The sequence below is a fragment of the Astatotilapia calliptera genome, chromosome 7 (assembly GCF_900246225.1).
Source record: "Astatotilapia calliptera chromosome 7, fAstCal1.2, whole genome shotgun sequence".
Taxonomy (NCBI): domain Eukaryota; kingdom Metazoa; phylum Chordata; class Actinopteri; order Cichliformes; family Cichlidae; genus Astatotilapia; species Astatotilapia calliptera.
The window spans coordinates 18,539,611-18,555,485 of record NC_039308.1 but is presented as its reverse complement, the minus strand read 5'-3'; the positions used below and the strand labels follow the sequence as shown (position 1 = coordinate 18,555,485).

At 38.9% G+C, this 15,875-nt stretch overlaps 1 protein-coding gene across 5 annotated transcripts in view; it reads right to left on the bottom strand.

Annotated features, from left to right (window-relative positions):
• ccbe1 (collagen and calcium binding EGF domains 1) overlaps positions 1-14,057 on the bottom strand; it is a 47,077-nt gene extending 33,020 nt beyond the window's left edge. The window contains exons 1-4 of one of the 5 annotated variants that reach the window (XM_026173563.1): positions 13,965-14,056; positions 13,793-13,873; positions 13,532-13,659; positions 13,350-13,430 (exon numbers count right to left, since the gene is read on the bottom strand). In XM_026173563.1, the coding sequence (XP_026029348.1) occupies positions 13,350-13,430; positions 13,532-13,635 (185 nt within the window). In that variant the 5' untranslated portion in view covers positions 13,636-13,659; positions 13,793-13,873; positions 13,965-14,056. Of the gene's footprint in view, positions 1-13,349; positions 13,431-13,531; positions 13,745-13,792 lie in introns of those variants that run through there. The other 4 variants (XM_026173564.1, XM_026173566.1, XM_026173562.1 and 1 more) reach the window with 4 other exon arrangements.
• Between the last annotated feature and the right edge of the window lie 1,818 nt (positions 14,058-15,875).

Here is a 15,875-nt window from a genome sequence, read left to right as displayed (position 1 = left end):
AAAACAGACCACACACAAAAGTCTTAAAGATCAGCTGACAGGTCATTACATGTAGAATGGATTATCATTTAGAAAAAACCCGTGCAAAATGCATTCTTTAACACCTGATTTATTCAAGCAAGAAAAAGGGAGATATTCAAAAAGATAATCAGCCAGTACATAAGAAATACTGATGAGAGCAATCAAATTTAAGTGTCCTCCATATGCTTTGACACGCTCTCCAATAACTGCTATAGTGTTTAAGTCTTTAAAAGAAGTGAAAATGCTCCACATGCTGTTGTTGAACTATTCAGCAAAATAAAATAAAAATAAAAAGTCTACAGGCTTAAGGACACATTTTAAATTATTTGAACTTTCGGGTGAGGCATGTTTTGTGTTACAGTTTTCTTTCAAATGGAAACAGATGGTAAAATGCATGTAAGGAACCAAATCAAATTACAATCTGTCCAGTAATGCTGTAAATGTTGAAATAAGTCTGATCAGAATCGGGAAAGCATGTTTCTAATTATTCAAAGAAAGAAAATAAGAGAACAAAGGCAATGAACTAATAAAGGGAGCCTCCTAATTCCAAGTGTATTTAAAGATCATGTGTCATGAATGCTGATTTGAACCTTTAGCACATGACATTTTTTATATCAACAGCAACTGAATCAACACATAATCTATAATACTGATATAACAGTTTGGTGTTATGTGCTGAAGACAAAGGAGAGGAGAAAGGATGTTTGTTATTGCTGGTGCTTTACATCTGTCACTAAAGAATGCTCCTTAACACTAACATGTCCTCCCCTGCAATCACTATGATAACTTACACATGACTGTATCTACCTAAGCGCTAAGGAACGGGACCGGGACACTTCCTTTACCGTATAAGGCGCATCACTAAGCTGCTTACCCTAGGGTGAGCTATTAAATACAAATACATATCTATAATACTTGCATGGGACAGAGAAACAAAATAAAGTAGAGGTAATGATAACATTGGTGGAAAAAATTGATGCACAAAATACATTTACTGGGTTTTGGAAAATAAGCATTCAGACAATTGTATTTAAGTAAATATGTATTAAAATTCCTTGAATGACGAGGACAAGCCAACAGAACAGATAGGCTGTGTAGGTCACAAGGGGGCCCTACGAATAGGGAAGTAGGTTCAAAGCAAATGCAGTGATAGAATCAGCAACAAGAGGGACAGGATACAACCTACCAATATCAGGTTATCCACGGCAGATTTATTCAATGATCCCCAGCAATGATGATACAGCACACTAGCATTATCTACTTTGAAACACCAGATGATTAAACATGAGTCATCTACAAACAATAAAGTTATGCAGGGTCCAATGGGAGCAGTACGAGTCAAGGCACATAACTATGGTGACATGAGTGAAAAGACCTGTCCTCTAGTTCGTATGCTAAAAACATGCGCCAATAATGTTAAAGTGAGGAAACCTCACAAAGCAAGCAGGACATGCTACAGATTTCTTTCTTTCTTTTTTACCACTTTGTGGTTGAGGTAGACACACGCACCTACATGTCCTTCTAAATCGAGTTTCTTCTCCATAAAAAAAAGTACCCTGGAGGTCCTGGTTAGAGTGGCCCTCCAACTTGCTGAACATACTTCTATACTTTACGTCTCCGCGTTTCCACTAGGGTCCCAGTGACGTAAATTTTGTTATTGGATGGTAAGCATTAGAATTTAACCAACTGTGTATGTACCCAGGCAACGGACTTGAAGAGGACTTCAAAGAAGTATAACAGCAATGTCTGTGTCTGCAACAAAATATGGCTAAGAAAGCAGCTAAGAAACCCCCTGAGCGACCGTGGCTCAGGGGGTTGGGAAGCGTATCTGTAACCGGAAGGTTGCCGGTTCGATCCCCGGGCTCTCTGTCCTGGTCGTTGTGTCCTTGGGCAAGACACTTTACCCTACTGGTGTTGGCCAGAGGGGCCGATGGCGCGACATGGCAGCCTTGCTTCTGTCAGTCTGCCCCAGGGCAGCTGTGGCTACAACCGTAGCTTGCCTCCACCAGTGAGTGAATGAATAGTGGCATTGTAAAGCGCTTTGGGTGCCTTGAAAAGCGCTATATAAATCCAATCCATTATTATTATTGAATAACAATCGCAGTGCAAGATTCTTCCTTGGGAAGCTGCTGAATGATGAAAAGGACCACCACAACAGGAACAAGGCCACCAAGTTAGTCAGCAGCGAAAACATGAAACAGGAAAGACCAGGGCTGGCTGATTAGCAGTGACTGAACTTTCACAATAAGGAGATTTTCCACTAATAAAGTGATTGTGGTTGGGACTGGAGGGGTGACACCAATAAAAATGTTAACGCATTTTGGACGATCATTCATATATGTGAGTGTCCTGCCCAGGTACTGTCTATATGTGAAAAACTCTTAATATTCGGCCGTCCACTATAAACCTGCCTCAGCTCAGTCAGGCAATGTGTGAACAGAGTGAATGAGAGTGAACAGGGCACAAGTATAAGTTACTGGGTTGACCATGCAAACTATGTGCAGTAAGGCTATTGTAGAGGCCCGGGTTTGAATCTGCCTCAAGGCCATTTACTGCATGTTTCATCCTCTCTGCTCTTACTCTCAGCTTTACTATCTAAATAAAAGATAAAATGGATTTGAATAAACTCCAAAGCAAGATCATATTGAATTTTAGAGACACAGAACTAATTGCTGTTGATATGTTGCATTTTTTATTTTTTCTGAGAAAAGTGTACGATTACCTGAATGTTGCTGTTAGAAACATTCTCTGTTGGGGTTATTAGTGTAGAGGATTTCTTAGCCTGCACATTTTTTAAATCTCGTTTAAACTATATGGATATAGTTTGTCTGACATCATCCTGTATCCCATGTGAAAGTGTGTCTTAAAATCAGTGGCATAGAGTCCCACGCAACACATCTAGCCAGTTTCTCAGACATGGATTGAAAATCATTTTTAGTCTCTAACCAGCCTTAATCCATGTCTGGGAAACTGAACAATATTGGTTTTTTTATGTATTTTTTTGGCTTTGATTTTTAATATCAAACCAAGAATTTTAAAGAACTCTTTTTCCAAAAGAGGATTATTTCAATGAAAATTACTCTTAATAGGGAAAAGCCTTTCTTCAAAACAACAAACATCAAGGTAATTTATCTCTGACAAATGACCAATGAGCTTCTTATGATGTCAGTTTGATGATGTCTACACCAAAACCTACTTTTATGATTTCCCAAATCATTATGTTTTTTTAACCATTATGCTTCAGTTCCTCCAAGGGGTGGAAACCATGATTTATAATTGAAGAGAAGAGAGGCGTTCTGGATATTCACTTTGCAGACATTGTCATCTGAAGGACTGAATGATGAACTTGTCCTCATGTAATGTTGTAGTTTCGTGATGACCTTATATAGATGTACAAATGTGCATTAACACCGCTTCTCTATACCTGACGCAGGTCGCACAGCTGGATAAAAATAATGGTGAGCGGGGGCAGTGTGAGGAGGTTATATGATATATTTCTCTACTCAAATCATTATGTTAAAACTGAATAAGATTAGCAGCATTGGCTCTTCTGGCCCACAACAGAAAAAAGATTTGTTTCAGTTCAAAAGAGAACTAAGTAATGAGCATAGTTGAATAAACAATGATGGAGTTACAATTAGGTCTATACGCACAGAAAAGTCCATGCAGGTGCACCTAATCCCTCCTTTTCAAGAGTAATGTATTTACCAAAGTGGGACATGCACACAAGGAGATAATTCATCATAGCTGTAGATGAGCAAAAAGACCAGGCAACAGAGCCATGCACACAACAACCTACCGGGTACACTTTTAACTTTGTACAACATCTGGCAAAATTGAAATTATTTATTCTGAAAAGAAGAAGAACTGGCACTATTGTAAACTTTGAAAGCTGTAATGTTATAAAATCATAAAAGAATGTGTTTGTAACAGGGAACATCACGTTTTGACGATTCCTGTTGTTGAGTCTAAATAACAGACAACCAGCTTATAAGAGTGGCTATGAAGGAATATGTACAGATTGGATATTCTGGATCATTTCTAGGACTTCCATGCAACCTACAAGAAAAGAAATCATGGGCCATGAATGTGCTGTCAGACTTGGTGAGAAGGTAATTTGCTGGAAAAGAGAGACTTTTCCAGCAAATTACCGGTATAAATTAGAACTTATTTTATACATCAACAACACAATTTATTTCGCCAGCCAAGACCTAATTTTCTGTTCCGTATCAGGAATCAAAAGTGCGTTGGGTTTACCACAACTTGTAGTGTTATGACTGTGCTATTTTTTTTGTTATCATTGGCAAGCTCCTTTTCAAGCTTGTTAATCTAATAAAAGTTGCAACTGTGTTTTTAAAGTGCATTAAGTAAATCTGAAAATACATCAGTTTAATTAAGATTTTTTTAATTTTTACAATTACATTTTTTCCCCCGAAGTGACCATACCTAAAAACCAAAAATATTTTTTACTCGTTTTTTATATCCATGCCCTCTACAACCACCAAGAAACAAATTCAAACCACAATCACAAACAAGCCCCGACTTAAACCAAGTGGTTATTGTGTAACAATTTCAAATAAAGGTCTTCTGCCTTTGCAGATCTACTCAAACCAAAACAAAGTCTTAACCATCACTAAGTAAATCATGTTTATGCTGGAATAAAAAATTTTCAGTTTCAGTTTTTGAAGTTATTGTATAGCTAGCAAAGGTACCAGTTCAGCTGCTTATACTTAATTCTGGAGTACAGTTTGTTGGTTTTTGGAGCTTTGATTGAAATAAATTAGGAAATAAATGATAATTTATTTCTACCGCCTCACTGAATCAGACAACAAATTATTGGCTCACAAAGATCCAGCATTCAAACAGTCGACCCCAGAAACAAAAAAATAAATAAAAAGTTATAGTTACTAATCATTCATTTGATTTCACTTAATATAAAGCAGGGTTTAAATGAGATAGACTAGGAGCTTAACAGGGCAGCTGACTTCCTCCTCCTCTTAACATCTTTTTAATGTTCAACAGTGTGGGAGCTGTCACTGGAGAGCAAAAAAAAGCAAACAAGAATTCACAACATAGTGTGCATTAAAGCAGTCTGCTACACTTAACAGGCTTCATACCCACTTTCTGGCTCCTGATACAAAGCAGATGTTGATATCTTTTTCTCTGACAGGACATTATGCATCATTTCAGGCATTTGGTTTATTATTATGGAATATATCTAACCACACTCTCATGACTATGTCAGTCATAGAGATCATATATTCAGTACTTTTTAAGGGCAAGGGTTTATGACATTTTAATACCAGAGCTTGTGGTCAAATACCCATTTTACAGTGTAAAATGGGTATTTGAGTTGTAGTTGAGGTAATACAATGTTTTAAATGATTCTCTCTCAGCTTTCCACTTTATTGATGGTGGTATATTTTTAGAGTTTTCATCAACTTGAAATTACAACTTGTTCCCCTAACTTTCTGATATTATTTAATTGAAAACATGCAAGTAAAGTTTCACTGATTGTGCACTGTGTGAAACTGAAATCTGTTGGGTTGATCTGGCTTGTTAACTTAAATAAATCACGTGTTACCCACTGACTTAATATAGGTTGTTCTTCTAACTTCCTCTTTTCTCTTACCTTAGTATCAAAATATGACAATATGGAGCTGGTTAAGGTAAATAATTTCAAGCATCTGAAATTATTGAAATCATTTTGAACCATCTTATCTATAGTTTTGCATCTACTGGTTTCACTGCCAGTGCTGATGAGAAACAGCTTGGACGTGTTTCATGCTCTTTCCTCATACGACTCAATTTATTGTAATGCATTTTTGTTTTTGTTCAAAGACAAATAGCTTATTATGTTGTCATGCCTAAAAATATTTGGCTTAAATATATAATATTTACGCCAAACCTAAAACTGTTTTGTGTTTCTGCTTTAATAATTTATAACGCGCCTCTTTTGGAACAAAATAGAATAACAACAAAACAAGATGTGGTTGTGTGCTACAGTTCTCCAGTTTCTGGAATTTATCTTCCAAAATCCTTTTACTTGGACTTCTCTTTAGTTTCTGGTATCCATAAACGAGTATGAAGACTTGATTAGTCCCACATAGTATACGATGGATGGGTTTGTAGGTAATAGAGAGACAACCCAAAACTAGGTGTAATGATTCTCAGCTAGCCTACTTTTTTTCTGTCTTATTCATCAGTTTTCCATCGCCGGATGTTCATTCCTTAGTCTCAGAATAATCACTGTGCAATTAATGCCTCATTATATTGTATCAATGTGTTGTTACAGATAGAAGACCGGTATGCAAAGACATTCAACTGTTGGAAAATTGAAGTAAAGACATATATCCAAAGGGCTCTACCCAATCAAATAGTTTACAATAGTGAATGTTTGCCTGCGGCTCAGTTGACTTTCATTTAGTAATATCCTAACACGGGGGCTTTTCTGAGTCACATTTTTTTCCATCATGGAAATTTCCTGAATGACACTACACATATGTTGTCTATAAATCTAGGTTCATTCTGTTTTTCAGTCCAAAACATTTACAACATCATAAGAACCATAGTAGCCCAGAAGAACAAAACATCATTTTACTAGGGTCTGCTAAACTGTGCTGCAATATATCCTTCATGGATCATTGGAGGGACAACAGTATGGAAACAATGCCCTGCAAAATGTATTTCTTGTGTTGAAAGCTATTTGAATTGGGAGACGGAACAGAAGTCCAAGTGAGAAGATTATTCCAAGGTGCAGAATAGATTTAAATATGATGTGAAAAACAGATTTAAAACCAAAGGAAACAAGGGAGACTTAAGGTCTTTTGGCCAAGCTGAATAATCAGGCTGAAGTGATCACTTCACTGGAGCTGAGCAGCACCCCCAGCTGTGCCCGAATATGACTTGGAATTACAGCATAAATCAGGAACTGATTTATGGTGTAGTGAGTAGACAATGCTTCTCATTCCTGTTGGCACATTTGTGCATTTCGTGATTCACTAAAATACAAGGAGTAATTGATACTTACAGGAAATGCAACCAAAAGAATCCAGAGAAGTTAACTGGAAATAAATGACTGGACATTTATAGGACACAAACAGCGCTGTTTGGATCAGCCAAGTGCATATGTCATGACTATGATGTCCCACTTGGGGGGGGGGGGGGGGGGGGGGGGGGGGGGGTTAGACTCAGTTTTATTGCTGTGTAAGGCAGAGTTTCCCCGGACTTCCAAAGTTAACGACTACAAAAAGGAAGAAAAGGTAGAGGGAACACAAACTGCTAAGTACCACCAGAATTGTTTGGAAAAATAACAAAGCAACAATTACACATGCCCCACATCAATTATATGTAACTGTTACAGCTGTATAGTGGAACTAAAATCGCACTGCCTGTGTTCTGCTTCTTCTCCAGAGAAGCATTTCCTTTGCAGGCTAGGCAGGGTTGACATCATATAGACAATAAATCAAGCCAATGTTATAACTGTTTCTTGTACCTTCTTGTCACCCTAAGAAAAGTTATAAACAAAGATTATTAATGTGTCTCAATCCTATGATGTTTTACATACTGGACCTGGCTCTCTTCTTGGATTGTCAGAGAACTCACACTTCAGTATGGAAAAACATCTACAACCTGAATAAACGTATGAATACACGGTACAAAAACAATCAAACAACCTGCCTTTGTAGTTTGTGAATTGGCCTAAAATAGTGCAAGCTCAAAAGTTATACTCACTAAGAGCTTCTGTAAAGTATACATCTACTGGGCACTTATTAAGTACGTGTTGCCGATACTTGCCTTCAGAACTGCTTTAATTCTTCATCGTCCATATTCAATAAGTTTTGAAAACATCCCTCAGAAATATTGATCCAGCCTCATAGTTGCTGCACATCCATGATGCAACTCTCCCATTTTGCAACATTCCAAAGCTGCTCTGTTAAACTGAGATCTGGTGACTGTGTAGGGCATTTGAGTACAGTAAACTCAGTGCCATGTTCAAGAAACCAGTTTGAGATGATCTGCACTTTGTGACATAGTGTGTTATCCTGTTGGCAAGCAGCCATCAGAAGATTGTTATGCTGTGGTCATAAAGCGATGGACATGGTCATCAGGAAATTATCAAGTATGTTGTGGTCTTTAAATGATGCTCAAGAAAATATCCCCGGCACTATAACAACACAACTAGGTTCCTGAACAGGTGACACAAGGTAGGATTGATCCATCCATTCATGTTGTTTATACCAAATTCTGGTCTTACCATCTGAATGTTGCTGCAGAAATTGTTGTTGAATTCTGGAGAGGCTGTGTGAACTGTGACCTCAGTTTTCTGAGAGAAGACATACACTGATGGGAGTGTGGTCTTCTGCTGCTGCTTCAGAGATGCTTTTCTGCATATCTGTGTTGTGACATGATTATTGGAGGTATTGTTGCCTTCCTGTTAGCTCGAAGCAGTCTGGCTATTCTCCTTTGACCTCTGGCATCATTAAGGTATTTTGCACAGATCTGCTGCTCCTTGGATAATTTCAGACCATTCTCTGTAAACTCTAGAGAAAACAGTACGTTGTCTTAACTGTGACTACAGGTCTAAATGCACTGAGTTGCTTCCATGTGATTGGCTGATTAGATATATGCATTAACAAGCAGTTGAGCAGATGCACACAATAACGTGACCATCGAGTGTATTTTTCCAATGACTATGTCTCACAAGACATTATTTTCAACTGCTCAGCAAGAACTGGAAGGCCTTTAAATTTGTAACACTGATTCAAATAAAGCACGTTGCTTGATAATACTCCATGCAGTGTTCCAATAAATCAGAAATCAAGCTCAGCTCAAGCTAAGCCACAAAAAGAAAAATGACCTAATTTAGGAGAATTGATGTTTGAGCGTCAACAACTGTGGTTTCATAAAAAATACAGTATAACAGAAAACAGCACTGCTAAAAGAAACAAAAAACTTTGTCAACATAAACCCTGCTACTGGCAACAATTATGACATAAATTCTGGGTGTTACAATGTAACAACACAACAGGCAGAAGATGCTGCCAAACAAACACAAAGCTCAATGTATCATGTTAATCAAACCCTTGTCTGTTATTTTGTAAGGCTTTTATGTTGCAATCCTATGTATTTTTTATTCAAATGCAACTCTACACAGCTTTTCCTGCCTTAGCTTTAGTATGAGCCAAGCATATCAAACGCTATGACTAGAAATGCAGAATCCTAATTCAGTACAACCCATAATATTGAAATCTTAATGTGAAACAACTCAAACAGAAAGTGAGAGAAGATCAGACCAGAAGCGAAACTGAGAGATATATGTGCAGAGACAAATGAGCCCTGGTACCAATTCTCCTCTGGTCCTGTTTTCTCAGTATGATCAGTGGTGCATCAGTGTTGTGCATACAGTGCCACTGCATGAGGAAAAATAGGTCTATTTTTCTTTCTGGTAAAAAATTCACTGTAAAATGCAAATTAAAGTAATACAATAGCTTCAAAAAATATATTGTGATGACTGCCCTGAAAAAAATCTTCATTGAAAGCATATCACGTTGACTAAAAGCTAGTCATACACACTACTTCTTTGTAACTTCTGCAACACCTCTGCTCACAGCCTTGTGGACTGTAAATTTCTGTGGTACTGATGCCCATCTAGCAACACCTTTTACATAAACAGCTCTTTCAACAGTGTTTAGCAAACCAACAAAATGTTCCGAGATGTGCAGACACACTGATACTCTACAGAGTGCGTAATGAATGCCATAAGCCTTTATTTTCCTTTGGCAGCTGAATCCTGCCAACTTAAATGGTGCTTGGTTCCCTTTGAAGAATGTCTCATTCATGCCAAGGCATAATAGCACTCTGCGACTGTATTTTGAGAAAAATGCAGCATGCAGGTTCATGCTATCAAATGCCAATCACTCTAGTCTTTTTTCCTAATAATAATAACTCTCTAGCATTATATTCTAGCATTTTTTAAAAGACGCAGTGACAAAGTGCTCCACAGTTTGAATAAAACCACACATTAAAGATAAGCATACATATTCCAGCTACAGTCACACATTCATTTAACATAAATACTTCCATCCATATTCCTTAGGTGTATACCATGTTTAAAGTAATGGGAGAAAGTGTAAGGATAGGCTAACCTATACAAATTAGTTTTCAGCAGTCATTTCAAACACACGACTGATTTAGCCGACCTGATAGGCTGAGGAAGGCTGTTCCAAAGTTCAGGAGCTACAACCTGAAAAGCATGACCACCTCTGGTTTTAAAATAAGAGTGTGGAACAGTTAAGAGACTGATCAGGCGATTGGAGAGGCCAATTACTGGAATAAGGTCTCAGTAGCGCTCATATACACACAGGGGCCAAGCCATGTAGGGCTTTATATGTTATTAATACTTTTTTTTAAAATTTATTTCTGAATTTCACTGAAAACCAGTGAAGGGCAGCAAGAAAAGCGGCGATGTGTGAGTGCCAGTTTGTTTTCATAAGCACTCGAGCTTGCTGCATTCACAACCAGCTAAAGATGGGCTTAGAAGGAATGGCCGATCTCCTTAGAGAAGCTGTCAGGGCCAAACCTGACAACCTCAGCTGACAGTGATTCACAGAGGTAGGAGCATCTGTTGAGGCTGTTGGGTTTAACAGAAATGTACAGCTGTGCATCATCAGCATAGAAATAGCTAGATATGTTTCTGAAGCTGTTAAGCAGATGATCTAGGGGTAACACATATAACCCTAATATTATGAGCAGTGATGACAGCAGCTACAGTTTCAGTTATTAATATGAACTCTGAAGTGTCTGTGTAAGTATGATAAAAACCGTTTGAGAGTAGTGCCAGAGATGCCAACCCAGCTTTGTAATGTTATTGGGAGTGAGATGATCAGTGGTGTCAAAAACTGACACCACCTTTATCCAAGTGCATCAGAATATCATTAGCAACTTCCAGTAAAGCTGTTTCAGTAGTGTGGTTTTGATTGGAATTTGTCAACGATACCATTTCCTTTAACCAGCTGAAGGTGCTGATGAGCGACAGTATTCTCAAGCCTTCTAGAAACGATTAGCAGTTAATAAATGGGCCTGTAAAATGTTATCTAAAACACTGAGATCTAGGGAGGTTTCTTTAAGCAGAGGGAAGATGCTGAGTGTTTTAAACTAATCTGGTGTGCAGCGAGATGAAAGGGTCTGATTTATAATAAAGAGAAGGCAGCAGTAAATGACAGGCAGAACCATCCATCCATTTCCTTCCGCTTATCGAATTCAAGGTCAGAAGGGGCTGGAGCATATCCCAGCTGACAAGAGGCAGGGTACGCTCTGGACAGGTCATCAATCTGTCACAGGGCTAACACGCAAAGACAGACAACCCGTCACGCCTCCAGTCAATTTAGATTGAACAATTAACCCAACCCTATGCATGTCTTTGAGAGGAACCTTGAGTACCCAGAGGAACCCACACAGACCTGTGTCAAACATGCAGACTCCACAAAGAAAGACCCAAGGTTAAATTCAAACCCAGGACCTTCTTGCTTGCTAACGACCACACCACCATGCTACTGCAGACTGGACTTCTTGAATAAATATGTAAATGATAACGTCAGCTGGGCAGGACGAATTGTACATGTGTGAGAATATATCAGTGAGCTGTCGTGGAAATCAGATTAAACTTGGGCAACGGGACAGGTTGAAAGAATCCAGACTTGAGCTAAAACCCGATGCCCCTAATCTTGCCAGCTAAGAAAACTTATAAATTCTTCACAGTCATCAGCAGACATGACAGGGAAAGCAGACTGAGCAGGATTAAGTAGTCTGTTAATGATGTTAAACAAGAACCTTGGACAGTGCAACTCATCTTATTCAGCAAATGAGATGCGAGTGGTTAGTAATTCCTTCGTGTGGATGTACTGAACATGAGATTGTGTTTATACATCCCCATTCAGCTATTCTATCCTCTTTCCTATGATGACTACAATGAACTTTGCTATCTGACCATTTTTGGCTGACAGACAGTTATCAGCTCACACTGTGCATGCGACCTGAAATGCACCCAGGACGCATTATCTTGGCTCTTAGCTAAAACAACTTTTCTTCTTTAAGTAAACATTGTGGGAAACAACTGTGGCTGCAGCCAATAACCGTAAACCAACATCGTTATGTTAAGAGTGTGTTTGAGATTTGGAGATCAAACAGGATGTTACTGTGTGCTTGAACCGCGGCCAGCAGTTTGTCAAGTGATGCAAAAATGGACCTCTCTAAAGTCTGTGAAATGTGGAGGAGACATCCAAAAGGCTGCCATTTCTTTACTTCTCAATGTTCTTTCCCAAAAGCACATACAGCGATAGAGGCTTCTATAACTCAAGCTCACTGACAAAATGTTTGAAATTACTTCCCTAAATAGGTCGTATGACTTTGCTTCCAAAGCTGCAGCACACCCACATTGTGAGCTCGAATCAAAACATAGAGCATTACCAAGCAAAGTGGTGTTTGAGCATTTAGTATCTGTCCAAGCCAAAATTAAATAAATTCTCAAGCATATATCTTAAAGGAACACCCTAAGGAGGTTTGTGTGGGTGGCGGTGCAGTAGCACGTCTGTAGTTGCCGCTAATTAAATGATTCAGCTTTGTGGAAAACTTACTCACACCCATGATGAACACTAACGGCATTTATTACACTCGGCTGCTTACATGAAATCTGCCCTGTCTCTTACACATTTTTAATATGACCATCTCTTTAAAGTATGTAGTGACGAGTATTTTTTTATTATGCCTGTGAGGCACCCCTCGCAGTGAAGACAGATTAACTTAATCCAAAGCCTCTGACAGAAGTTTTGCTGCGGGGCATAGCTGTGTCCACTATGCCTGTGAACTGTCATAATTAGAGGCAGTCTCTGAGCACAGACAAGGCCAGTCTAAAGGCTTGTGTATGCCTATGATCCCTTTAATTCACAAAGGATGATAAGGTGGAGAATCCACATCTGTCACAGGAAAACTCTTCAGAGCATAAATACATGCCTACAAGCGCAGATATGATAACTTTTATAAACAGTAGATAAAATGAAGAAGACGTTTAATTATTATTAGCCCCAGGCAGTGACAGCTTACGCAGTCTTCATTTACACATACCATTCAGTACTTCATAAAAAGAGAACTGCACCCACTGTCTACCAAATCAAAACCTTTTTATATGTCACATTAACAAATCCGAATCTGACATCATGCTGAGCTACGTGCATTGGCGCAGATTATAATTATAACCCTTTCACTCAAACATTCCCACAATCACAACTGCATAGAAGTATAAATCACTCCGCTGACAGTCTCTGCTGTACCTGTAACACGTCGTAACCTCTCCCGTTGACTTCACGCAGGGGTACTTTGTGGTAGAAATATTATTTTCCGAGCATTTCTCACTGCGGATGAAACATTTCGAAAGTAAAGTCATAATTTCATTGCACATAAACTGCAAGGACCTTTCAAGTTATTTTGGGTTCACATACACACACAATTTTACCCGTCAGTGGCATCCTCTTCTTGGTAGGACCAAAGCAAACCTCCTGAGAAGCACATGCAGGTGACGGTGAGCAGAAGAAGACTCCCGTTGTGTTTTAGCAGCATCTCCTCGGTCCGGTCACCTGGCGTCTGTTGACAGTCCGCACTTTTAGGGGTAATCTCCTCACTGCCGCAACTTCACACACACACACACGCCACACACACACACACACACACCAACACACAAACACACAGTGGAGCGCAGAGAAACCCACCCACTCACCCAGCGCTTGTCGGTGTATAACCGCTGCTCATTCTTGATGTGCCACTGCAGGACCTGAACTCACTTTAACTTCCGCTGCTTCTATAATTAAAGAAGTTACGTTTTAAGACTAATTTAAAGTCTTTTAATTCACCAAAATGTGTTTTAATTAAAGTAGAAGTAGTTTGTGCACCGAGGTAAATCTCTTGTAAATAGTGTCTCCTCGGTTAAATGTTGAACATTGACTGGCAAAACCCTAAACTCATTCAACACTTTAGAGCGCGCAGGCAAATGCACGTGCGCAAACACGCGCTCCGGAGCTACTGAGCGTTTTGAGCTTTGCTGCCACCACGCGGCTGTAAATAAAATAACACCTAATTAGTGTTCATCAGTTCAGTCACTTTAGGTAGGTGCACCTAATGTAGTATGTCTCTGTTCTCCTAATGTTATAAAGTTTTAACTGTAAACCTTCGTGATATTGTTTTTCTTTTAACTTTTATTTCACCCCATTTTGCCTTCAGACTTGTCTTAATTACTTGAGAATCTAGAAATTGTAATCCATGTTGAAATGATAGCATCATACAGTTGCAGCAGATGTTTTTAGTGAATAATCAATTACATTTTATTTATATAGCACCAAATCACAACAACAATCACCTCAAGGTGCTTCATTATTGTAAGGTAGAGACCTTAAAATAACACAGAGAAAACCTTGACTGTTGAACGACCCTTTTTGAGGAAAGAATTGGCAACATTGTGAAGGAAAAACTCCCTTTTAGCAGGAAGAAACCCAGGGCAGCCTGTCCTGAGCAACCTCCTAGTGTGCCTAAAAGGTGGTCCAACTGTAAATAATGTCCTGTCTATCAGAAGATGAGCTTCAATATCTGAAGAAAAGTGCGTGTCCGTGATGCAAATTTCCCATTGCACCACATCTCAAAAATAGATGAGTTGGACCGAGACTATTGGCTGTCACGTTCAAGAAACCAGTTTGAGATGATTTGAGCGTTGTGACATGCCGTGTTATCCTGTTGGAAATGGCATTTTGTGAAAAATGCTGCAAAACAAACAAAGCTACACTAACTTTGTGTTTTTGAAATGTTGCTTTAAAATCCTGGGTAGCTTTGTCCTGGATAAACAGGTTAGCTTACAGTACTGTGGTGAATTCACAGTAAAGCACTGTGTTGGACTGATAATACAGTGGCTGTGTTTAGGTTATAGGAAGTGTTGCAGAGATGAATCTCCATTTAAGCTGATGATGATTAGATTAATTAACTGAATTCCAACTTTATACCAACTGCATACTGTCAGGTATAAGACAGGATAAACAGTATACTGTCAGTGTAGAGGATGGACTTCAGCCAAGATAGCTGGGAAACTGTATACATCTTGCTAAATTCAGTTGTGTAAATCCAGAAAGAGCCGCAGGTCAGCTGATCATAGCCTGTACACTAAGAAAATCTATTGATGCTCATGTTAGAAATTATTGTGAGCTGTGATTCTTTTCCCTACGCTGAGCCGCTACACAGAATCCCACTGTAACCCCTGACTGTACTCGTTTTATTGCTTAGGTGTGAAGGTAAAGTGACCATCTACAATGTAGGCAACAATGTAGATGGTGACTTATAACTGAAATCAGACAGCTATTTTTAAAAAATCCCCTTTCATCGCATGTATCATGCATAGGAATTTCAAGATTTGTATTTATTTATTTATTTTGGGGATCACGGTGGGCCCCCTGGACCACAAATGCAAGCCCTGACTTTTTGTCGTAAACACTATAAATATGAATTTCAGAAATGTTTTTATGTTGCTTATGCCAAATCCTGACCCCACCATCTGAATGTCACAGCAAAAATGAAAACTCACCAGGCCACGTAACATTTTTCCTGTCTTGAACTTCCCATTTTGGTGAGCCTGAGTGAACTGTAGCCTCAGTTTCCTGTCCTTTAATGACAGAAGTGGGAACCAGTGTGGTCTTCTGCTGCCATACAGTAACACATCTGCTTCAAGCTTCAGTATGTTTTTTGTGGAGAGATGCTCTTCTGCAACTCTTGAGTTACTGATGCTTTCCTATCTATCCATGGTCTGGCCATGTGTACATGTC